At 59.7% G+C, this 23,465-nt stretch overlaps 1 protein-coding gene across 4 annotated transcripts; it reads right to left on the bottom strand.

Moving 5' to 3' along the window:
* Positions 1 to 29: 29 nt before the first annotated feature.
* CLASRP (CLK4 associating serine/arginine rich protein) lies at positions 30 to 23,413 on the bottom strand. Of its 4 annotated transcripts, none has more exons than XM_034986735.1 (21): positions 23,351 to 23,413; positions 22,209 to 22,336; positions 14,692 to 14,789; positions 14,037 to 14,138; positions 13,740 to 13,819; positions 11,753 to 11,837; positions 10,434 to 10,582; positions 9,479 to 9,575; positions 8,474 to 8,552; positions 8,304 to 8,377; positions 6,928 to 6,969; positions 5,598 to 5,813; positions 5,192 to 5,482; positions 3,514 to 3,765; positions 3,163 to 3,202; positions 2,748 to 2,808; positions 2,416 to 2,474; positions 2,263 to 2,309; positions 689 to 771; positions 389 to 413; positions 30 to 177 (listed from the first exon to the last, which is right to left on the bottom strand). In XM_034986735.1, the coding sequence occupies exons 2-21, from the start codon at positions 22,305 to 22,307 to the stop codon at positions 135 to 137; spliced, it is 2,022 nt and encodes a 673-aa protein (XP_034842626.1). In that variant the 5' UTR covers positions 22,308 to 22,336; positions 23,351 to 23,413; the 3' UTR covers positions 30 to 134. The 4 variants fall into 4 exon arrangements, 2 of the variants coding, with proteins under 2 accessions (XP_034842626.1, XP_034842627.1); XM_034986736.1 differs by having other exon boundaries at positions 22,209 to 22,364; positions 23,351 to 23,380; XR_004675946.1 differs by having other exon boundaries at positions 135 to 177; positions 3,159 to 3,202.
* Positions 23,414 to 23,465: the final 52 nt, after the last annotated feature.

The following is a 23,465-nucleotide window of genomic DNA, read 5'->3' as shown; positions in this document are numbered from 1 at the left end:
CACACAGATGACACCAAGGCCAGGTCAAGGGAATTAAATAACGAGTGATTTTATTTCATTAGAGACCAAACCAGCAGCATCACAGCCTGAGCCCTCACCCCCCCATCCCCCTGGCCCCCCCGCCCTGCTTCTGCCTAATGTCGGTAATGGGGACTTCGAGACCGGGACCTCGAGCGCCTGCAGAGAGAGAGGGGGGGCCCCCGTGAGGACGTGCGCGCATGCGCGCACCAACACACTCATGACCTCAGGGGCATCGGTGACGGGGGCGCAAGCTGCGGACGGAGGGACGTTAACAAGGGTCAAGGCCAGCCTGTGCAGCTGGGGCAGGGACGGAAGAATCAGGGTAGGGGCACGGTCACCTTCCAGGGCGCTGGGCTGGCGTGCTTACCTTCGGGAAGAGCTGTATTCTCGACCTGCGGAAGCAAGTGCAAAGCCAGTGCTTAGGGCCGGGCCCCGGGGCTGCCTCCTGCTGGGCAACCCCTGTGCCTCCAGCCAGGCCCCTCGGCCCGCACCAAGGCCGGGCAACAAGCACTGCTTCTGAAGCCTGCCTTTCCCTCATGACTAAAGCCATCACATCGAGCGCGCGTCTCAAGAATTGTAACGCGCGGAGCGCGAAGGACAAAACCATACCGTGGTTTCTTGCAGCCTGACTCGGGAGCTGCAGGCCGCGCGGCCGCGGGGTACTCACTGTAACGGGGGGAGGGTGAGCGGCTCTGCCGGCTGTACTGGCGCTCCCATTCCTCTCGCTCCTTCTCTCTGCGCTCCCGCTCCCTGCGGGGGAAAGGGACGGAGCCCAGGGGCAGCCGTGAGCATGCCGTGAGCACGTGGCCAGAACACTGAACTCGAGGGTGCGGCTGGGTCGCCTGCCCAGAGCAGGTGCGTCCTACATCCCGGTGCAAGGGGCAGGGTAAACCCGGGGGCAGACAGGGCTGCTGTCCTTGCTTGGGAATGAGGGCCCTGGGCTCAGAGGGATACAGGCTGAGCAGAGCCAGGATGGGAGCCTCCGTCAGCCTCACTTTGAAAAGCTTGCTGAACAAACACACGGGATCGAGCTGGGAAGTGTGACCTTTCTCTGTCACACTCAGGTAGTCTCACAACACAGGGACTCACAAAGTGCTTCCTCGGCCTTTGTCGGGATGCCCGGGGCTCACGACCCCAAGGGCTGTATTTACTGGGCCCCTGCTACTCGCCTGGCCCAGATCTGAATCTGCCCAACAAGCCTGTGGGCTGGGACAACTATTCCATCCCCATTTCACTGATGAGCAAACTGAGGCCCAGGCAAGAAGGCGGCCCACAGCTGGTGGGCAGTGGAGGCAGGATCAGAACTCGGGATCCGACGGACCACAATGCCGAGTCCCTGGGCACTCTGCTTCCCCACCCGACGGAGGCAGGCAGCACCCTCAGGGGCCCAGCGCACGATGGGTGTGTGATGATACACCCAGCAGCCTGCTGACACGCTAGGCACCGCGCAGGAAACCCTGCAGCAGGGTCCCCAGGAGAGGAAGAGGAAGGAGTCTCAGCTCCGAGGACCCACGAACAAGCGGCCGGTGACCTAGCCCTGCTACGGACGGACCCCCCTCCTGGCCAGCACCGTGCACCGGGCCCCAAGTGGGCTCCTCCCCAAGCTGCCCTGCGAGGTCGTCACCGAGTTCTGTCCTGGCTGTGGAGGCTGGAGTGAGGCCTGAGAGGGCCAGCGCCCACCCCCGGGGCCCCACGGTCACAGAGGGACAGAGCCGGGACCGGACCCCGCGGCTGCCTGGTCCAGGACGTGAGCCTGTCCCCTTTAGAACGAAGAGCCGAGAAACAGAAGGGGAGCAGGGCGGGGCCCCACCCCGAAATGTGAAGAACCGGCCGTGGGGCTGGCTTGCTGAGCACCGCCTCTGATCTGGGGGCTGCGCACACAGCAGGAACCCGGCAGGCGGACCTGCCCTCTCGTCCCCTCTCCGGAGACATCAACGACAAGCAAGGAAACAAAACGGGGCGTGCCAGGCGGGGGTCAGCGCTCTGAAGAAAACATAGCAGGCTTGGAGGATGGAGCGTGTTGGGGTGCTACTCTAGACAGGACGGTCAGGGAGGACCGACGAGCGAAGCCAGGGAGGACACAGAGGCCCCATACATCCGGGGCCGGCACGGCTGGGAGGGGCCACAGCGGCTGGATCGAGCAAGCTGACAGAGGACTGGGCGGGCACGTGGGCGTTCTCCCACCCTGAGGGCTAGTGCGGGCAGCCGTGACCCTGGATTCGGGGAGTGCGATGGTCTTACTTCATGCGGATCTTGCGGGCCATGGCTCGAAGCTCATCTTCCCGCTCCTGTGGCAGACGTGGCTGTGAGGGCAGGTCGGCCAGCCAGCCCCCTACCCCAGTCCCCCACCCCGGTCCCCCACCCCGGCCCCCCACCCCTCACTGCCGTCCTTACCTGGCGCTCATGCTCCTGCTGTATCATCTTCTCCTGGGCCGCCTTCTTATCCGCCTTGACTGTGGCGAAGGAGAAACGTGATGGCTGAGAGGGGCCCTCAAAAGCATCCCCCCTTCCCAGAAGACAAAACTGAACCCAGAGAGGCCAACCAGATGGCCACGGCCCTTAGCACGGGGGCAAGGGAACAGCACGCACACTGACTCCTCCCCAAAAGCGCCACACCTCGTTGACGCCTGCCTGTCCAGGAGCGGGCGGGCAGGGCGTCCACCCCCCCAAGGCCACGCTGGCAGGCAGAGGAGTGGAGCAGACCGGGGACAGGGGGTGGGACGTACATTGCCTGTTCAGTGCTTTCTGCATCCTCAGCTTCAGCTTCTCCTGCGGCGTCAGCTTAGGCTGGGGAAGGGGGAGAAGAGGCGGAGAGGGGGTGGGTGTCCAGAGCTCCCACCACCCACCTCAGCCAAGAGCCTGGGACTTGCAGGGGCACGTGGGGCGGAGGGACCAGCCGCAGATGCCCACCACCAGGGGTCTGGGAGGCCTGGGGACAGCTGGAGCCCCGGTGGACAGGGAGGAGGGGAGGGGGACACGGAACCTGACAGGGCAGAGCATTCCCAGCCCGCTTCAACCCCAGGGCTGGATGTCCCGGCCCCCCTGCCCTCCCCCGGGTCCCCCCTGCAGGCCCACCGGGCCCAGCTCTCGGGCACTGCTGCTGGCGGGAATTAGACGGGCGAGTTCCAAATTCTTACTGACTTTGGCAGCTCCTGTCTCTTTACCAGCGGCAGGTTCGGTCCTGGGAGGAAGAAAGGGTGGCTGCACCTTGGACCCTGCGCCCCCTCAGCACTGCCCTCAGACCAGACAGGTGAGGCCGTGGGCCTCTGACACGCCACCCCCGCCCCGGGGAGGGACCATGCCCCCACTCGGATCCCCTCAGGCCACGGCCGTGTCCCCCGCACAGCCAGACCCCCGGGGCAGAGCGCTGTCCCCCTCGGACGCCCCGAAGCAGGAGCTCCCTTGAGAAAGAGAACAGCGGAGCTCAGCCACCCTGCCCGCCGCCGACCACGCCCCCGCCCCGCCCCCCAGGCCTGCCCCGCCCCCGCTCACTTTCTCAGCTTCTCGCCCACAGCGGGGGACGCCGGCGGCCTGGTGGGCTTCTCCCTCGGGGGCGACGGCGAGCGGCTGCGGCTGCGGCTCGGGCTGCGGCTGCGGCTGCGGGACGGACTGCGGCTGCGGCTGCGGGACGGGCTGCGGCTGCGGGATGGGCTGAGGGACCAGCTGCTGCGGCTGCGGCTGCTGCTGTGGTGCCGGGGGCCCCGGCCGCCCCGCCGGTACCGGTCCCCGGAGCGGGAGCGGCTCCTGGGCGCACGGCGGGGCGGGGGGGAGAGGGGCCGTGAGGAGCCAGGGACCCCCCGCTCGGCACCCCCCCCACTAGGCCCTGCGGTAGGTCGGTAGGTCCGGGGCTGCTCCCCCGCTGCTCTCCGGCCCAGCTCCGTGTCTACACAGAGCCCGCCCTCCAGATACAACCACCCTGAAACGGCTCCTCGCTTCTCACTTCTGACACACACTCACCGGCTCCCCTGGGAGGCGACCTCTGGGAGGGTGGGACCCGGCTGGCCAGCACCGCCTCCTTACCCACGGTGCCCGTGACCTCATCCACCTCCTCACCTTGCTAGGGTCCAGCGGGGACCACCCCCCCGCCCGCTCTCCCCACCAATCTACAGCACGGACCCACGAGACCCAGTCGGGGAACGTGCGACCCCATCCTTTCTCCGCTCAGGACCCTGGGGGCTCCTCAGCAAGGGCTCTCCCTCAGGCTGGGGTTCGAGATGTGGCCAGGCCCCCCTCCTTCCCCCAGGCCTTTCTCCTCTGGTCGCCCTGGGTCAGGCTACAGGGAATGACCTGGAAACCAAGTCTAGGCCACACATGGATTCTGCGGCGGCTGGCCAACTTTCTACAAAACTCCAATTTGTGGGCAATGCTGAGAAAACGAACTATCCTTTAACAACTCAGACTCTCAACTTCTCGTGAGAAAACACAAGATGGGGCGGCGTCGGGCCCACCACTGCAGAGCCGACAACCCGAATGGATGGGACACGTGTGCCCCAGTCCCCCCGGGGCCCACCTGGCCCCTTTATTTTACCTGCCAGCCCCTGTAGGAAGCTGACGCTGAGACGCATGCCACAATACAAGGGACAATGTTGGGGGCGGCAGCAGTCGCCCAACGCTAGCATTCACATGTGTCGTCACACCTTCCCAACGACTCCACAAAGAAGACACTGTCCTTATTTTACACGTGAAAAAACAAAGCCCGAGAAGTTTCCTAGCAGGGCCACGATCTGAAGCTGGGCCCCCCACCCCTGCAAGCCACACCACTGTGGCCCAGGCAGGCCTGATCCCGCCAAGCAAGAGCCCAGGAAGGATGCTCCCCTCCCCAGATGCCTCGTTTCCTACCCCGTCTGCAGCGCCTCTCTGCCCGCGGAGCACCCCAGCCCTAGAGGCCAGCCGGGTCCCCACTGCAGGCCACAGGACACCCTGAGCGTCCGCACACCTGTCTACACCCACACCGGGAACTCCCCACGACAGGACCAGGTCAGTCCCGAGAACGCGGCTGTGCGCCAGCCCACGTCACCACATGTGGGGAGCAGAGGGGGCACACCTCCCCAGCAAACCGAGCGCTTCCTCACAGAGCGGCCGTGGCCTGGTCCCCTCCCTCGGAGCCAAGTCTGGCTGACATGGCCTTGCCCACCCCCGGGTCCCCCCCCCCAACGTCCACGCCACACACCTGCTTCTGCGCCGGGGCCCGTAACCACCGCGCCGGGCGGGCGAGCGGGAGTACCGGTGTCCATCTCGGGAGCCCCCACCCGAGTGCCGCCGGCCGCGGCTACGGGACCGCGAATAGCGCCGGGAGCGGGACCGAGAGCGGGACCAGGACCGGGAGCGGGAGCGAGCGTGGCGGCCAGAGCGGTAATAGCCCCCGCCGCGGCGGGAGCGGGAGCTGGAGCGGGAGCTGGAGCGGGAGCTGGAGGTCCTCGAGGCAGAAGAGGAGGAGGAGGAGGAGGAGGAGGAGCGGCGGCTGCAGGCGGGGCACGGAGGGCCGGTCAGCACGGGCCTGGGCCAAGGCCCCCCACTGCCCTGCGTCCCCCCCCCAGCGGCCGGGGCGTAGGGCGGGCAGCGTGAGCGTTACCGACCGGGCGCTGGCATTACGTCCCGGTGCGGGGCCGCCGGGCTGGGGGGGTGCGGGGGCCTTCCCTGTGGTGGCCCCAGATGCGGCTGCTGCCGCTGCGGCTGCTGCCGCCTCCTCGTCGCTGCCCCCAAAACTGGTGATGAACGTGATCTTCTCCTCACGGCCTGGGGTCGGGGAGCGCGAGCGGGAGCGGGACTCGGAGCTGGATTCGGAGGGCGACCTACGGGGCGGGGCAGAGGGGCCTCAGCTGCCAGGCTCCCTGGGAGCCCACCGGCTAACCACGCACAGCGCAGGGCCCCGGAACCGAGGCCAGCGTGGCACTGAGCACGGCCGGACACCCAGCACGAACAGAGCCAAAGGGCCGAAAGGAACCCAGCCGTGCGGAGCCTCCACAAAATAAGCAAGAAAGTGAGCGACAACGAGCTGGACTGATTCTGTCTAACTATTAAAGAGGAATGAGCAGACCTACAAATTTAACCTCAAAAGATCACTTCAACACGACATCCATGAAGTGAGTTCTACAATGTTAAACGTGACACGATTCCATTGTTCTAAAAGAAAGTATCCGTGTCCTTGGATTGTTTACCTGTGCCTGACCTTGTACCCAAAGGCACCTGCCTCATCTCCTATCCTCCCCAAAACCCAGAGAGACAGTCCTCCCACTGCATGCTGAAGAGTGCACAGGGGTCAGGCTGATGGCTGTCCACCCTCAAGGCCCCTGTCCCATCACTCCCGCATCCCGGAGACACACGTGTGCAAAGCCGGGCCCTCCTGTGCAGTATCTCTCACTGCTTACTTCTGGGAGTTTAGATCAAAGGGACTTCTGATTTCTGTTTCAAACCCTTCTGCCACTCTGGGTCATTTTTAACACACGACTACACTGTGTTTAAATCAAAAGATTATGGGGCGCCTGGGTGGCTCAGTCATTAAGTGTCTGCCTTCGGCTCGGGTCATGATCCCAGGGTCCCGGGATCGAGCCCCGCATCAGGCTCCCTGCCCCGCGGGAAGCCTGCTTCTCCCTCTCCCACTCCCCCTGCTTGTGTTCCCTCCCTCACTGTCTCTGTCAAATAAAATCTTTTAAATCAATCGATCAATCAATCAATCAAAAGATTAAAGAAGGTTCACATTTAAAGAAAAAAAGATTGGCAAAGCAAGGTAACATTCTGGAAACCAGAAAAGCGATTCAGACCCACAGATGACACCAGGTGCTAAGAATCGCCCCACTCCCCGCAAAACACACTGCCCTCCCCCCTCTGCTCCCCCCGCCCCTTCTCCCCAGCCCTACCCCTCCATCAGGTTTGCTGGCTGCCCCTCCTCGGGCCCTGGGAACTCACCGCTTATAGGGGTCGTAGGTGGGACTGTCTCGGCGGGCGTAGCTATGGAGAAAAGAGCAGGGTAGCAACTAGGGGCTTGGGATCTGAGCGGACATGGAATTGGGCCCCCTCATCCAACCAAGGAGCCCAGGGTCAGGTACCGGGCACTGTGAGGAGGGGGCTGCTGGCCAGGATTTAGGCCCTGCCTTGATCCTTCTGCGCACCCCACCTCCGATCTGTCCAAAGCCTGAACCGTGGCCACACCCCGCAAACTACGTCCTGGGCCCCTCCCGACCCTGAGCAACAGGGACTCCAGCAGCCTGAGTCCTGCTTAAGCTCTGGACCCCAGCCGGAAGCACCCCCCCGCCACTCCAAGTCCCTGGCTCTGCAACCTGGGTCCCCGCTCGTAAACGAGGACGATGGGAAAACTAGAAACGCCACGGTGTCTTGGATGCTCACTATGTGCCGTGCACTGAACACTTTACTTCCACGAACACAGCTGTTCTTCACGACAGCTCTCACACGGCTGCTGGGGTCCCTCACAGCTCAGAGCTCACGGACCGAGGCCCAGAGCGGTGGAGTCACTTGCCCAGCTCCACACAGCTCATAAACAGAAGAGCTGGGCTGCCAAGCCAGGCCCCGTGGCCCCGTGGCCCCTAGCCCACGCCTTTACACACTACACGGACTGCATCCCTACAGGAAGGGGGATGATGGCAAGAACCAGGGCGGCTTTTCCAGACCCCGCACCAAGCCCTGAGCCCACGCTAGGCTGCTTAAGCCCCACAGCTACCCTCAGGGCCTCTCCTTGTCCGCAGGCAGTGCAGCAAGAGGCCTGGGTTGGCACTGGGTCTCCAGCGCTAAGAGACAGCGGCAGGCTCGTCTGGAGGCCCCTCGACCTAGGCTGACCCTCCACACCACACCAGACCGCCTCCTCCCAACCTGCCCCAGACCTCAGAGTGGGCACTGGTGCGCCCCCAATCCTGGGAGGTGACGGTGCCCCTTCTCCAAAGGAAGAAACTGAAACCCAAGGGAAGTCACTTGCCCCCAGTCTGACAAGGACACAGCCCAGGAAGAGGAGCAGGAAGAAGTTCAGGGACAGGGCTGTTCCCTTGACTCTGCCCTCAACTCTTCGGCTGCCCCGCACCGCCTCCCCACTGGTGCCTCCAACGCCCGGCGAGAGTCCAAGTGCAGCGGGGGTGGGGGGTGGCTAGCAGGGCAGGGTGTCCACAAGGCCATCCCTACCCTAAGCCTTCCCCGTTTCCTGCCCTACAGGAGGAACAGAGGACTCTGTTCACAGGCCCAAGCCTGGACCCAAGAGTCTCCTTGAGCCCCAGCCCCTCCCCCAGAGCCCTGAATGAGGCTGGCAGGGCAGCAGCACAAGGGACAGCCCAGCCTACCTGGGTGGGCTGATCTTCCGGCCCCTCAGTCGCTTCTCCCGGAACTCCCTCCGCTGGCGCCGGGAGCGACGGCCCTGGAGGAGGGCGGGCACCATGCTGGTGAGAGATGTGCCCTCCCTGGGGCACCCACCCCCGCTTCCCCCCCACCCCACCCCCGGCCCAGCCCTCACCGAGTACATGGCCTTCTCTTCCTCAAGGGCCTTGGCGTGCTTGATCGCCTCCGCCTCCTCTTTGTCTTTCCGGAGCATCCTGCAGAGGGACGGGGGGTCACAACGGAGGAGGGGGCAGGCCACAGGCAGTGCGGGATCCCATGCCATCCTGGGGTCTCTCATTCGTGCAACACTATTACTGAGCGCCTGCTGCATGCAGTTGCTAGTTTATGGATTGGGGATTCACTACTGAAAATAAACAAACAAAAATTCTGGCCCTCACGGGCTCACGTTCCAAGAGACAAGAACCCAGGTAATGTGGTGAAAACCCGGCCGGGAAAAGACATTGTAGACGGGGGAGGAAGTGCCAGCGGACAGGCAGAGCTGCTACAGCTTTCAGCAGGGAGGTGGGGGAGCCACACGGGGAAGGGGACAGCTGAGGGGAACCACACGAGTACGCAACCTGGACGCCGGCACAGCCGCACGCCAGCAGCCCGCAAGTCGGGGGGCCTGGGGAGTGAGGGGGCGCCGGGGCCGCGCAGGGGCGCAGCGTGTGGGTGGAGGAGCGGAGAACCGGGCGGGTAAGACCTCGTGGCCGAGGTGAGGACCCCGGCTACCCGGGGAGCGGGGCAGTCACGGAGGGTTCTGAGCAGAGGGTGCTGGGTTCAGACGGGATCACTCAGACTCCGACTCGCTACTGTGCTAGCGGGGCTGCTGTATGGGATCCGCACAGGCGGTGGCCCAGGGAAGAGGCCCGGTCAGCGGCTGCCAGGGAATGATCCGCTGAACGAAGCCTGCTCTCCACCAGGGGGAGCCGTCCACCAGGCCCAGGAGCCCCGGGAGTTTTAGGGGGTCAGACGGCCACAGGTCACAGGGAGCCGGGCACCGCCCGGTGGTCAGTACCCATCCCAGGAGGCCAGGAGCCTGTGTGTGGGAGGCCCACGGCCCCGGGGCCAGACACACTCGTGCTCAGGAACGAAGTGGCTGTCAGCAGCAGGGATAACGACCCACGCCAGCAGGCCTCACCTGACAAAGTCGCCGTCGGCCATGCCATAAGTCGTGGCCTGCTTGTTGAGATCTGCCACCTGTTCCTGGTTCAGTTCGTCCACGTCCACCTCCACGTCTACACCAAGAGAAAGGCTGTCAGGGGCCAAAGCTGAGCGAGAGGACCGGGGGGAAGGGGCAGCTCCCCGGGAGGTGGCGGCACAAGGGGATGCCCACTAGACCGGAGGCCTCTGCAGGCAGAGAACTAGTCCACTCATCTCGGCATCCCCAGGCTGGCGTGGGGCTTGGCCGGAGGCAAGGGGCTGTGGGGGGGTGGGGGGAAGAGATGCAATGGATGAGGGCTCAAATGAGCACTGGGATGGACGGGCGAGACCAGTGGACAGCGATGTGTGGACGTGGACGGACGGGCAGTGGGTGAAGATCTGGGTGGGTGGGTGGGAGGCGGGGAGTGGGGGGTGGGTGGCAGGTGTTTAGGAGCCAGACGCACTATGAAAAAGCGGGAGGGGGGATGGATGCCTTCCGGATGTGTGGTAAGCAGCAGCTGGCTGAGAGGAGGAGGGGGAGACAGGTGGATGGCTGGAGCCACGGGTATTTGGGTAGGGGGTGAATGGCAGGGTGGGAGAGGGGTGAGAGATGGTTCTGGAACTGAATGAACACTTGTTCTCCAGAGAAGACAGAAAAAGAGGGAGACGGAGAGGCTGACCCAAGCAGAAGAGAACGGAGACAGAACCTAGGTGGGAACAATATCGTAAAAGCAACGTCCTAGAAATGAGAGCAGAGAGATACAGAGAGGGAAGCCAGCACAGAGGAGCACATGAGTGAGACAGGGAGGACGGCCGAGGCTGGAGTGCCCCAGAGCAGGGGCGGGAGAGATGGGCGCTCCTAAGTGTGGGGTGCCCCACAGAGGGTGAGGAACGAGACACGAAAACGATGCCCAGGGACTGCGGGGTAGGGGAGGGCAGAGAGGGGACCCCACCGATGTCGGGGATGACCTCATCTTCGTCCGAGTTGCTTTCCTCCTCGGCTGGTGACTCCTCCTCCTCTGGCTTCTCCGCTACCTTCTCTACCTCGGCCACGGTGCTGTCCTCGTAGGTGTAGCCAATGGAAGCCTTCTTCTCTGCCAGCCTGGGACGGGGAAGCCCGTGAACAGGAGGGCCACGGGCAGGACATAGCCCAGAGCCAAGCCTCGAGGGCACACTGACTCCCTGAGCTCCAGCCTCTTGAGGGCGCCCTTGCCTCTGGCCCCTCACTGTGCTCTCCCTCAGCCCAGAACCTTCCGCACCTGCCTCCCACCAGCCCCTCCCTCTTCTCCCAAGCTCCGGCTCCAGTGTCCCCAGGAAGCTGTCCCCCAGGCAGGGTCAAGCACCATCCTGAGCTCCTCAGCCCCACCCACATGGGGTCCTGACTATTGGGGGACAGATCTGTCTCCCCCTAGCAGACTAAGCTCAAGAGGGCAGGACCCAGAATTATCTTGGGTAACAATGTGGCCCAGCTTTGCCCAGGACAGAGGAGGGGCCTCAAGCACGTGTGTTGCTAAATTAATTTAGTCAACGTTCCCAGACATCCCTCGAGTGCCAGCCTCATCCTGAAAGCGGGCTCATGAGTGGGGGCCAGTCATCAAGAAGCTTCCGTGGCATCTGTGGAAACTCCAGGAGGAGAGCGGCGAGTGCTCAGGCTCACAAAGGGGAAGCCTCGGCAGCAGGAAAGGAGTGAGGCTCCGGCACTGCTGCGGACAATGGGGCTGCCCCAGCCGAGGGGACGGAGAGAGAAGGGGCCTGCCCACCGGGGACCTCCCTGAGCCAGAGTGGCTCCAGGTAAGGCCCTGCCTCCCCCCGCCGATGGACACGGCCGAGGGGACCCTCTCTGGGGCGACGTTGGCTGCTGCTGAGCGCATGCAGGGCAGGCACAGGACGGGTGATCCACAAGCTCCATCCGCTGCAGGAAGGGGGCTCCTGCAGGCCCGTGATGCGGGGGAGCGCCCCAAAGCTCAGCGAGGGGGTCCTCGCGGGCAGGGCGCAAACCCGGGCCTGGGTCAGCACACGGCCGGCTCCGCGGACAGTACCTCCCACCGCCCCCCCGGCTAGAAACGCAGTGCAGACGTTCTGCAGCAAATCCCCTCCTTCGGCCACCGCTTCCCCCTCTAAGCGTGTGTTACGTGAGCGCCTACTGTGTGCCACACGCTGGCCCTGACTCTGGGAAAGCCGAGGGGGACGAGCCGGAGGAGGCCATGCCCTGGTGGGGCTCACAGTCCTCCCGCCTCCCCCAACGCCAGCGTGCCCCCAGACCCCGACTCACTTCTTCTTCTCATCCTCACTGGGCCTCTGGAGGCCTCCGTACAGCTCGTCAATGTAGATCTGGTACAGACACTGCTCCTCTGAGACTGCAGCAAGGCAAGCGGTAGGAGGGTCGGGGGGGGGTCACTAGGAACTTGGGGGCGGGGTGGGGGACACAAGAGCGAGCGCCTGGCCCGGGGGCAATGCTACTATTATCCCCGCAAGGGAGGCCTCTGGGTGGACCCTGCAGAAATACAAACTTCTCCTAAGCGCTGGATGTCAGCGGGACTCCAGGGGCCACTCCACCGTGGGCCTCTCTGTGGTTCCATTTAAACTACCCCTGTATGGAGCCACCTGGGTTCTCATTTAGCCACAACACCTGACCTGGGGAGCTTCCTACTGTACCCCAGCCCTCCCTGATCTTCCCTGCAATGAAAGGCACAATGAAAGCCCTGACTGGCTGTGGGCAAGTCCCCTTCCCACTGCAGGTCTCAGCTTTTCTGTCAAGTCAGGTGGGTGGGCTGGGCGAAGAGCACCGTCCCCTGCTCCCGCAGCAACCCCCCCCCTGGTTCCCACTTGTGGCACACAAAGCCCGGGCAGAGAGGGCTCGGCTGGCCTGTCTCACCCGAGCTGCCTCACTCTCCCTGTTCCAGCCCCGCAGACTGCCTGCGCCCATCCTCCCAAAGGCCTCTTCTGCAGCCGCCTCCTCCTCACCAGAGCTCCCCCCCACCCCACCCCACCCCGACCCCAGCCTCCATCAAGCACCTCAGAGAACAGCCCACCGTCTGTTAGATCACCACCTCAGCCTGCAACTGCCACCCGCTTTGGTGATTGTGTGGCTGCTGCCCTCTCCCCCACGAGACCCCCAACCCCAGAGGCGTGCCGGCCACACCACAGGTGCTCAGGAACGATGGCAAGGGATGAATGCGGAGTCAGACCGAACTAAGGGAAACCCTGGCTCCGTGACCAAGAACCCCTGGGACCCTGGGTGAAGGCAAAAACAGCAACAGTATCAAAGATGATAAAGTTCCCTGATCCTAAGGCCTCGCTGATTGCTAGAACTTTGGCGATCTTTGGTATCAGAGATGCTGAGATGTCCATCTTAGAAACAAAGAAACAAGGGAATAGCAAACCACAGCAGGGGCTGACCACGCCAGGCTCGGGGCCAGGCACTCAAGCGTCCCTCGCTGGGCCCCTACAACCACCCTGGGGGACAGAAACCATCATGACCACCCTTCTCTGGGAGGAGACCGAGACCCACCAGGCGAAGGGCCTCGTGTGGTCCATCTTCCCTTTGACTCAACAGGGAAACCCCGGGAGGGGACGTCTCAGTCCTCAGGAGGTGAGCTAAAGCCTGGAGCCGTCCATCAGGAGGCGGTGGTGGTTAAGGGCGGGGTGAGAATCCCAGCTCCTTGGACACCATGTTCCCACCAACTCCTGAGCCTCAACGTCCTCACCCGTAAAATGGGTGCCACCGCTAGGTGGTTGTGCCAATGTGATGAGATATAATACCGACAAAAAGGTCCAAGTCTGTCAGGGCCCGAACCTCCCCAGGCAAGCCCAGAGTGGGGAAAACCGTGAGCCTGTTTTCTCATTGGTGAGGCAGCATGGTGACGGCTTGGAGAATGACGCTGACATATACAAACGCTTGGCAGATTGCCAAACTCTAAATATTCCTAAACAATTCCTAAAAGAAATTCCCTCTTCACAAGTGACGTTGCGACCCAAAAACACTGGGGGAAAGACACAGAGGAGACACAATGTGTTCTTGCTATTTTCCCCAATTTTTTTAGGACAAAAGACCAGAGAGACAGAGGGTGTGGGATGTAGAAGTGACCCGAGCAGGACCATCTCGCTCAGCAGACTCGGCCCGTACTGGGTCCAGAGGAGGAGGCCCAAAAGAAAAGAGCGGGGAGCAAACCCGAGATCCCGGAGAAAGCACTGGGATAAAAGTGGCCTCCCCGTGTCCACGGACGCCCAACCCGCCTGCCACGCCCCAGCTCACTCACTGCCGGCAAAGTCGTTCTGCACCAGGCCTCGGTAGCGCTCGTAGTTACATTTCCGCTCGTCTGACTCCTGTTCTGGGGAGCTTTGGGGGAGGCCAAAGTCTTGAGATCAGAGGGAGAGGGGAGGCCCCACCCGAGGCCAGCAGGAGTGGGGTTGGAGGAGCCTGGCTCGGGCCGGGAGGCTCCCCGCCGGCACACCTCCTCCTTCCCAGGAAGGGACAGGCGGGCAAGGGCTTGGGAAAGGGGAGGCAGCAGGGTGCAGACTCCCTGCCAGGCAAGCCTGAGAGGGAGGTGGCTTACATGGTGGTGAGCAGCGGGGGGGTGTAGTCGGGGATGTGGTCAAGGTGGGCGCGAACATCGAAGCGGTCAATCATGTTGTTGGTGTCCCCCTGCCAGGGCATCCTGAAATGGGGAGCAAGGAGTTGAGGGTCCCCAGTGTCCACGTCCGTTCCCTGTCACCTCAAGCTCGGGAGCCTGTCCCTCGGCTCCCTGTGATTTTCCAGGCCATGGGCCCCACACCCTCACCCCCCACTTCTCAGTCTCTTATGTCACTAATCCCCCTGAATCTACATTCAGGCTCCTAGCCTGAAAAGGACCCTGGGAAACTGAGGCCCTATTTCTCAGAACCAAGCAAGACTGGGAAACTCGAACCAGGTCCCAGGGGCCACTTGCTAAGCCCCGGTCACTTTGAAACATCCCCTCTGGTAACGTACTTGCCATGTCATCTGGGCCTGTGTTCCCGGCTCCACCCATTCCCTCTAAGTCCCCCAAGCACCCCTGCACCCTGGGGCCTCCATCCCAACCCCTGCCAGCTATCCTCGGCTGGTAACTGTCAGCTCCTCATGCAGGTCAGGCCGTCCTTGCTTGAGTCCCCACAGGTCTCTCCACACCCCAGGTCCCTCCTGAGCTCCAACCCTCAGACACAGACACCACCCCTCCCCCTTCTCAGTCTTACATGTTAACGGGGCTCTCGGCGGCCAAGGCGACTGCAGAATCCAGGTGCACCTTGCACGCTCGGCCATGCACCTGCAGGAACTGCGCTGGGTCCTTCTTCTGCGGGGAGAGACAGGGTGGAGGTTACCAATGCGCTGAGCTCCAGACCCTGCCACCCCCGCGCAACCCAGCTCAGCAGCGAGCGCACCTCTGTCAAGTGGGCCATGCCTCAGAGGTAAACTAAGCTGCACGGGGGTGGCAGCACTCACGGGGGCCACCTCAGTTCTAGGGACAGGGGACCTTGAGATGGTGGAGAAAGGCTCTGGCCCAACCTTCTGTACGGTCAGTACCAAGACCTTCTGCCCCAAAAATATGATTCCCCAAATCACCTCCCTCCCCCAATCCCGGGTCACTCATTCGGAGCCAGGTGTGAGCACTCCGGCCTAGACCGGCCTCTAAGACCCTGGGACCACGTGAGCACAGGCAAAGATGATCAGTGTCACTACTCATCAGGGAAATGCCAACGAGAACCATGAGACACCACTTCACACTCACTAGGACAGCGAAAACAGAAAGGACAGACGTGAACAACATTGACAAGAAGGTGCGAAAAGTGAGTTCTTCAACAAAGAACTGCCATAAAACCCAGCAACTCCACTCTTAGGAATATACCCGCCAGAACCGAAAACAGATACTCAAATACTTGTACACCGATACTCAAGCAGCACGACTCACAACAGCCAAAAGATGGAAACGATCATGTGGCCATCAACGGATGGCCAATAAACAAAACCTGGTATATTCAGACCACGGAACCTTGTCAATAACAAGGAGTGAAGAACTGACATGTGCTACAACATGGACGAGCCTTGAAAACAGAATGCTCAGTGAAAGAAGTCGGTCAAAAAGGCCACGTTATAGGATTCCATTTATGTGAAAACGTCCGGAATAGACAAATCCATAGAGACAGAAAGTAGATGAGTGACTACCCAGGGCTGGGAAGTTGGGCAAGGGGGGGACTGACTGCTAATGGGTATGGGGTTCTTTTTGGGATCGTGAAAATTTTCTAAAATTAAGCTGTGGTGATGGATGCATCCCCTCCCCCCGTGAATATTCTGAAAACCACAGAATCGTATGGTATGTGAATTGTACCTCAATAAAGGTGTTAAGAAGGCACCAACATAGAGGAGAGCGTCCCCTGAGTCTATGCTCCTCCAGCCTGAGCCCTTGTGTGGAGGTCAGGATGCCAGGTGCGGCAGGAAAGGACAGAATCCAGCACCAGCGCTCCCACTGCTGAGCCTCCCGAGCGCCAGGCCCTGGCTGGGCTCCTGCTGCGGGCCATATCCGAGGAACCCACAAGAGCCACGAGAAGGGCTACTGCTACTATCCACTGAATGCTGGCCAAGCTCCCAGCAACACCTCCCCAGGGTCCAACCCCCCCTCGCCACATGCTGGTCCAGCCAGCCTGTCTCCGGCCCAGACCCCTTGGCAGCCTCTTCTCGGGCTCCCTGCTGTCAGCCTGCCCTCCGCAGTCCACATCTCCCACACAGGGCCTGGGGCGGGGCGGGGGCGGTGGTAGTGTGCTAAAACCTTTCAGGCCACATCCCTCTCTGACTTCGCTCCCCCACCTCTGCCCCAGACATGCCAGCCTCCACAGCACCCCGTGACCACTCCACTCATGCTCCGCTCGGGACCTCGGTGCTCGCTCTTCCCTCGGCCTGCAGAGCTCTGGCAGGTGGCTGCCCCCCGGCTTATTTCATCTCTTTCTAGAAGCCTTCCTCATCAACTCTAAGTAGTTTCCTGCACAAGCGCATACTTACCCTCGATCTCCTTAACCCGACCTGTTCTCTTCACAATGCCTGCCACCACCCGGTTTCCCACCTTACATTCATTTACCAGTTGTCTCCCGCACTAAAACGTAACTTCCACGAGGCAGGGATCGCTGCTCTGTTCACCACTGTATCCCCAGCGCCCGGAGCAGGGCCCGCCCCACAGCACGCACTCGGGAGCACTGACTCAAGGGAAGAGAGAATGAATCCTGACCGATGAGGAGGCTGAGGCCCCAAAACCCACAGCATCAAATTCCCAAAACCCTGCACTTCCTCACTGCCTCCACCTCCCACCCGCAAAGGGCCAAGAAGGACACTCACTGACGACCATGGCTAATGCTGGGCTACTGTCCATCCCGCACTAGCCACGTGCCAGGCTGTTCCCCCTCAGCTAAGGTGCAATCCGCCCAAGACCACAGGGTCCAGCAGGGGTGGTGCTGCGGGAATCCAATTGCTTGTCCCGCACCTCACTTCCCTCCCTCGATGCGTCTTGGGCCCCACAGCTCCTTCAGCCCTGTGACAGCCCCTGGGGCCGCTCCCGGCCCAATGCCCAGGTCCCACAGCCATCGTGGGACCCTGCTTGCAATAAGGACACTGACTGGTCCAGGGAAGCCGCAGGCTGTGCCAGCAACCCCAGAAGAGAAAAAGCATCAGGCTGGGTTAAAAATCTAAGTCCAGGGCCTGGCTCTGCTGGGAGATTCTGGAAAAGCCAATGAACTGTCCTAAAAGACAGGCCCTGAGCTGTTTTATGTATATTTTCTCAAACTTCCCAAGCATGGGACAAAGGTTAGCAGTGTTCCCGACGAGGAAACTGAGGGGTGTGGCCCACTGGCTTGAAATCATGCCAGTACCACACAGAACTAGGATTTGAACCCAAATGGGCCTGACCCTCAAATCCACTCCTTTTTATTTCAAAAGTAATTTTTTTTTTAAATTCTGGTAAAAGGCATATGATGAAAAATCTACATTAACTACTTTTTTCTTTTTTAAGATTTTACTTAAATATTTGATACGGCATGAGCAGGGACAGGGGCAGAAGGAGAAGCAGACTCCCCATGGGGGGCTCAATCCCAGAACCCTGGGATCACAACCTGAGCCCAAGGCAGATGCTCAACCAACGGACTGAACCCCCAGGTGCTCCCCACATTCGCCACTTCTAAGTGTACAGTACAAATGTATCAAATTACATGCACCTTGCAGTGCAGCGGAGCTCTAGAACTTCAACTTGCAAAACTGAAACCCCACAGCCAGTGAATGACTCCCCTTTTCTCCTCCCACCGGCAACCACCTTTCTATTTCCTGTTTCTAAGTGCCTGACTACTTTAGATACCTCATATACGTGGAATCATGCATCATTTTTTTTTTCTGACTGGCTGATTTCACTAGGCATAATGTCTTCAGGGTTCCTCCACGTGGCAGCACGTGATAGGATACCATTTTCTGAGGCTGAACAATATCCCACCGTACAGACATACCACCTTTTCTTTATCCCTTCATCAGTCGATGGACAGTTAGGCTGTTTCCCCACCTTGGCTATTGTGAATAACAATGCAAGGAACATGAGGTGTACAAATACCTCTGCGGGATCCAAAGTCCATTCTTAACCACTGGACTATTCTGCCTCCAGGATCAGATGGGAGTCAGAGGAGTTCATGGACCCTTTCATTCATTCATTCAACTGATAAGCAGGCACCCACCATGTGCTAGGCCCCATGCCAGGGCCATGGCCGTGACGGACACAGCCCCAGCCCGACCCTCACGGCTCACAGTCCAGGGCTGGGGACGGAACCGTCCCACATAGTGACGACCCAAAGTGGGCAGCGCTGGGATGGGAGAGCCCAGGGAAATGCCTGACTCAGCCTGGGCAGAGGTGGGAGTAAAGAGGGGGGTCAGCCTGGGGTTTTCTAGAGGAGGAGAGGCTTGAACTGAGAACTATTTCCCATTTTCTTATCAACAGGGAATTCTATTTCTTTATCCAAACCACTGATTAAAGAAAAGAGTTGACAAGGACAAGGGCAACGACAGAACCAGGGTCAGCTAAGGGGAGAGAGCAGGTGCCAAGGACAAACCAGGAGCAGGGAAACCAGCCTTATGTGGGCCACCCATTCAGCTTGCCATAAACTTCCCTGGCTTCCTCAATGCTCGCCCCACAGCCTCCTCTCCAGCCAAGAATAAGACGAGACCCGTGTGAGCCGCCCCATCCCCTCCTCAAAGCAGCCGTCGGCCGCTGCCCACAGCTTGACAGCTCCACTCTGCATGCTGATCACGTTCCCTCGAGGGGACAATGGTGGCTTGTACAGGCCCACACCACAAAGTGCCCCACAGACACTGTTCTTGTTCTAGACGTTCCTCCCTGTCACCCAGTGAGAGGGGCCGACGATCACCACTGTCCCGAGGGGGAAAATAAAGCCCAGGAAGCTCCCCTGCTAACAAGAATGAGAGCCTGGAGTCCCAGACCTTTCAGAGTGACCCAACTCCAGCCTTCTTTCCTCTACACCATGCTGATTCCAGCTCTACCTGGTAAGAACTTCAGGCACAAAAGCCAGCATTTACCAAGCCAGTCACCCCGGGCAGGCCTACGCAGAGGTCAATGTGCCCCATCAAAACAAACAGCTCTGTGAGGGGGGCGCTTGGCCCCCATCTGTGGCAGACCAGTAGCTGGCAACCAACATCCATTCCTCCTCCCAGTATGTCTGGCACAAGGCCTAGGCCTCTCAGGCTCCCTTGCACTTGTATATGATCCTGGACTACTTTCTGGCCAGTGGGACGAACGGAAGTGTTGGGTGCAAACATCTAGAAACTTTCTTAAAAACTGGCATGAGCCAGGTTTTTCCCTCCCTCTTCTTCCCTGCTGGATGGAATGCAGACACGATGGCTAGAGTTTGAGCAGCCCTCTTAGACCTTCAGAGGACACTGGTAAGAGAATCCATGTTCAGCTGAACAACGAAATGGTCCTTGAGCAGAGTGGGCTATATCGGGGCTTTCAGGGGAAAAAGAAAGAAACTTCTATCTTCACAGCCAAACCTGACTCGACGTAATTCATCATTTCACATGCAAAAAAGAAAACTGGCTCAGGGAGACAGTCATTCGCCCAAGGTCACACTGTACATAAGCAGAAGAGCTAGAATTGGAACCCAGAACCCTAAGACTCAAACTCTGAGGACCTAACCATTTTAGTATTCTGCCTCCACTCTGTCACTTTGGACATGTCGCTGCACCTTTCAGAACTTCTATTTCTGGGGCGCCTGGGTGGCTCAGTCGGTTAAGCGTCTGCCTTCAGCTCAGGTCATGATCGTGGGGTCCTGAGTTCAAGCCCCGCATCGGGCTCCCTGTTCAGTGGGGAGTCTCCTTCTCCCTCTCCCTCTGCAGCTCACCCTGCTTGTGCTCTCTTGCTCTCTCTCTCTCTGTCAAATAAATAAATAAAATCTTAAAAAAAAAAAAAAAAGAACTTCTATTTCTGCAACAGTAAGCCCAGGGGAAGTGCTAGGAGAGGTCAAGGTTCAGAGTCTGGGTGAGAATGCCAGCTGTGCCCTCTTGCTATGTGACTGTAGACCATAACTCTCCGAGCCTCAGTTCACTCATCTGTAAAATGGACGTAAATAAGAACCACGTCCGAGGCTGCAGTGAGGACTTGATGAAGCGTAAACGCATGTCAAGCACATAACACATAATGGACAACACATATTTACGTGTGTTGTGTGCGTCAACAGCACCAGCTGCTTTTATCAGCATTATCTTTAACACAGGGATCAATCCCAGCCTCTTAGGGCCGCTCAAAGGACTAGAAAGAATGCACCAAAGTAGTGGGCACTGGGTCTGGCACACCACGAGCCCTCACTATAGCTCATGGCAGCCATTTCTTCCTAAGCACTGTGTTCCTGCCCACACTGGGGCCTCAACTAGGACCGGCACAGACCCGGACCCTGCCCTCATGGTCATGTTACAGTTTTCCCACCACCACCAGGGAGGGCTCGCCTTGATCCAGTGGTTCCTTCCTGGGAGACAGAGGGCAAGTGAGGAGCTCTCAGAGATTCCTCTCCTATAGTAATAGCAGTCTCTGTCTCATTGGGGACTCTCAGGAGTCAAAGAAACCATGCATCTAAAACTCTTCTCACAGAGCCGGGTGCCTGGAAGGAGCAATTAAAACGGTAACTGCTACTATTAGTAGGTTTACTCGATTACTCTTTCAAGCTGTATTTGTTGACCCCAAGCTGAGGATGCAAAGATGACCTGAATACTAGTCCCCAATCTTACAGAGCTAAATATGTGTATGTTAAATTCCAAAAAGGAAGAACAGGGAGCTGTAATGGCATTTATAGGGGACACCTGAGTGTGGGGGATGAGTGAAGACTTCCTCAAGGACTGAGATCTGACAGATGAGCAGTCATTGTACCTGAGCAGTCATTACCCAGGTACGGGAAGAGCTCATGCAAAGGCCCTGTGGCTATGTAATTCTGAGAGCTAAACCGATACTCTTTATACATCTTTTGTGTTAGAGAAAATCACCCTAGATAACGAGAAGGTCAGATAGCTTGAGTAAAGGAAGGAGGCAGAAAGCAGAGTGGCATGACTCTAAGTGTGGGGGGGGGGAGGGGTGCGGTGCAGACCATGCAGAGGCTTGAAGGCTGTGTTGAGGAGCCTGGGCTTTCTATCGAGGGCACTAGGGAGCCATGGAGGAGTTCAGAGCAAGGGAAGGAATAGGGTCAGACTTGTGCTTTAAGATTTTTTTTTATTTATTCATTTGAGAGAGAGAGAGACAGAGAGAGCACAAGCAGGGGGAGAGGCAGAGGGAGAGGGAGAAGCAGACTCCCTGCTGAACTGGGAGCCAGACATGGGGCTCGATCTCAGGACCTGGAGATCATGACCTGAGCCGAAGGCAGATGCTTAACCATCTGAGCCACCCAGAGGCGCCAGCCCTGTGCTTTAGAAAGACCTCTCTAGCCCTGCTGAAGAGGATGACTTGGAGGGGGGCAGGAATGAAGGCTAGGAGACCAGGTAGGAGGCTAAAGCAGGAATGCAGTATTAAATGGGAACATCTATATTAATATCATCTAACAGGAGAATTGAGCCCAGTACACAAGTGCCATTTCAAGCTGGGGTCTCAAGGGCAAGTAGGAGTTAAAGAGGGAAGGAGAGACATGACAGGCACAATGCCCTGTGGTGACAGAGATGGGGAAAAAAGGCCAGCGGAGCTACCCAAGGATGAAGCTGAGAGCCTGGGAGAGGTCAGACCACAAGGGCCTTTAAGGTCACAGATGGAGTGTGGTCTTCTCTCCCAAAGCAACCAAAGCATCAAACAGGAGAGCAAAGTAGTCAGAGTCCATTTAAATGAATATGGATGGCACTCCCACAGGGTGCCAAGCCAAATCTTAAGAACAGCTGAGCTTTTCTGGGCACTGCAAATACAGCAGGAAGACAGACAGCCTTCAGGAGGTGGTCGTCTTATATCTGGACTGCTCTGAGTGTTACAAAACTTTCCTCCTTCCCGCTAACACCAGCTCTGTACTGAGGCCACACCAAACAAGACAGCATACCAGAACCAAGAGAATGCCTCTGGTTTTTACCCATGAGGATGCTCAAGAATTGAATATTCTCCTGAGGAAAGCTGGGCTCTTGTTTTGGCATATTTCCAAGCCCAAAAGCCCACCAGGATGACCGGGGCCCCACCCTCCAGGAAAGGTCCCACCCCAGATCAAGGCCAGTTACTCACAATCTTTTCATAGTACTCCCGCCGCCGCTCTGCTCTCTTCTTATAGTCAACCATCATGCCTCGAAGCTTCCGCTCATGCTTCCGAGCCTCGTGCCACATCGTGGTGAGGCCGAGCTGGGGGCCTCAACCTGGGGGATGAGGGGAGTGTCAGATGGGCTGTAGAAACCATATGAGCAGAATCAAAGTCACCTAACAGGCTGGTAACAGAACCGATCCTAAACACCAGCTTCAGGGAAGGGAAGTGAGGCTGCAGAACTGCGTGCCAGATGCCAAAGCGTATTCCTGACAACTCTGATCCAGTACCTTGGGCGTTCTGAAAACCCCCTAGGACATTCCGGAAAGAGCATCCCTGGGAAAGGAGTGTCCTGGGTTCAGGGGACTAGAACCAAGGACGTAAGGTTTTGGAATGCTAGGAGTGAGTGTTTGAAATACGGTCTGGAGGGAGACCCTAGGCAGGTGGGGCTGTAGTTCAAGGGAGGGAGAAAAGCTGAAAGGGGGCTACCCGTGGGGTAAGGAATGAATGCAGGCGAAGAAGACTTCATGGGAACAGAGCGGTGGTATGGGGCGGAGATGGGGGATTGGGGGGGTGGCGGAGATGGAGGGCAGGTGAAGGGCGTGGACGGAAGACGACAACGCTTGGGGGAGGTGGGGAACATGGGGGTGGTGCTGTAAATAAAGACCAGAGAGAGGCTGAGATCTACAGAAGAAATCTGAATGGCGGGGGCGGGGGGAGGTGGGGCGATGAAAAACGGAGTAGAGAATGAGGGAGGAGGAGCCGGCAGAGTGGGTGGGCTGAGCTCGGGGCGGGGGGGGGGGGCAAGGCTTGTAGACAGGGGCGGAGTCCAGGGGTTTGGACTGGGATCGAGGACCCGGTGTGGGCCTCGGGGTTCGGGCGAAGGTTTTTGACAAGGGGGCGGGGCCTATGGTAAGCGGCGGGATCCGACACGGCGAGTTCGGGCCCACAACGGGGGCAGGGGCGCGGCCTGAGACGCCGCAGGCCGGAGGGGGTGCGGGGCCAGCGGCCCTCGGGGCTGGGGCCGAGCAGAGGTTCACAGCAGCCCGGGGAGAGGCCGACACGAGGGCGAAGCTGGACTGACGCCCGCCCGAAAGTCAGGAGGTCGGGGCCCGCTACCTGCACTCACCGGCTCGTCGCCGCCTCCCACCGCAGCGCTCGCGCGCGGCCCGCACCGGAAGCGGAAGTGGGAGGCCGCACGAAGGGGAGGGGCGGAACGTGGCGGAGCGCGCTTCCGCCGACGC

Source organism: Mirounga leonina, unplaced genomic scaffold (genome assembly GCF_011800145.1).
Source record: "Mirounga leonina isolate KUSES-001 unplaced genomic scaffold, KU_Mleo_1.0 Mir_376, whole genome shotgun sequence".
NCBI classification, from domain to species: domain Eukaryota; kingdom Metazoa; phylum Chordata; class Mammalia; order Carnivora; family Phocidae; genus Mirounga; species Mirounga leonina.
The sequence above is the reverse complement of the archived record's forward strand: the minus strand, read 5'-3'. Positions and strand labels throughout refer to the sequence as shown.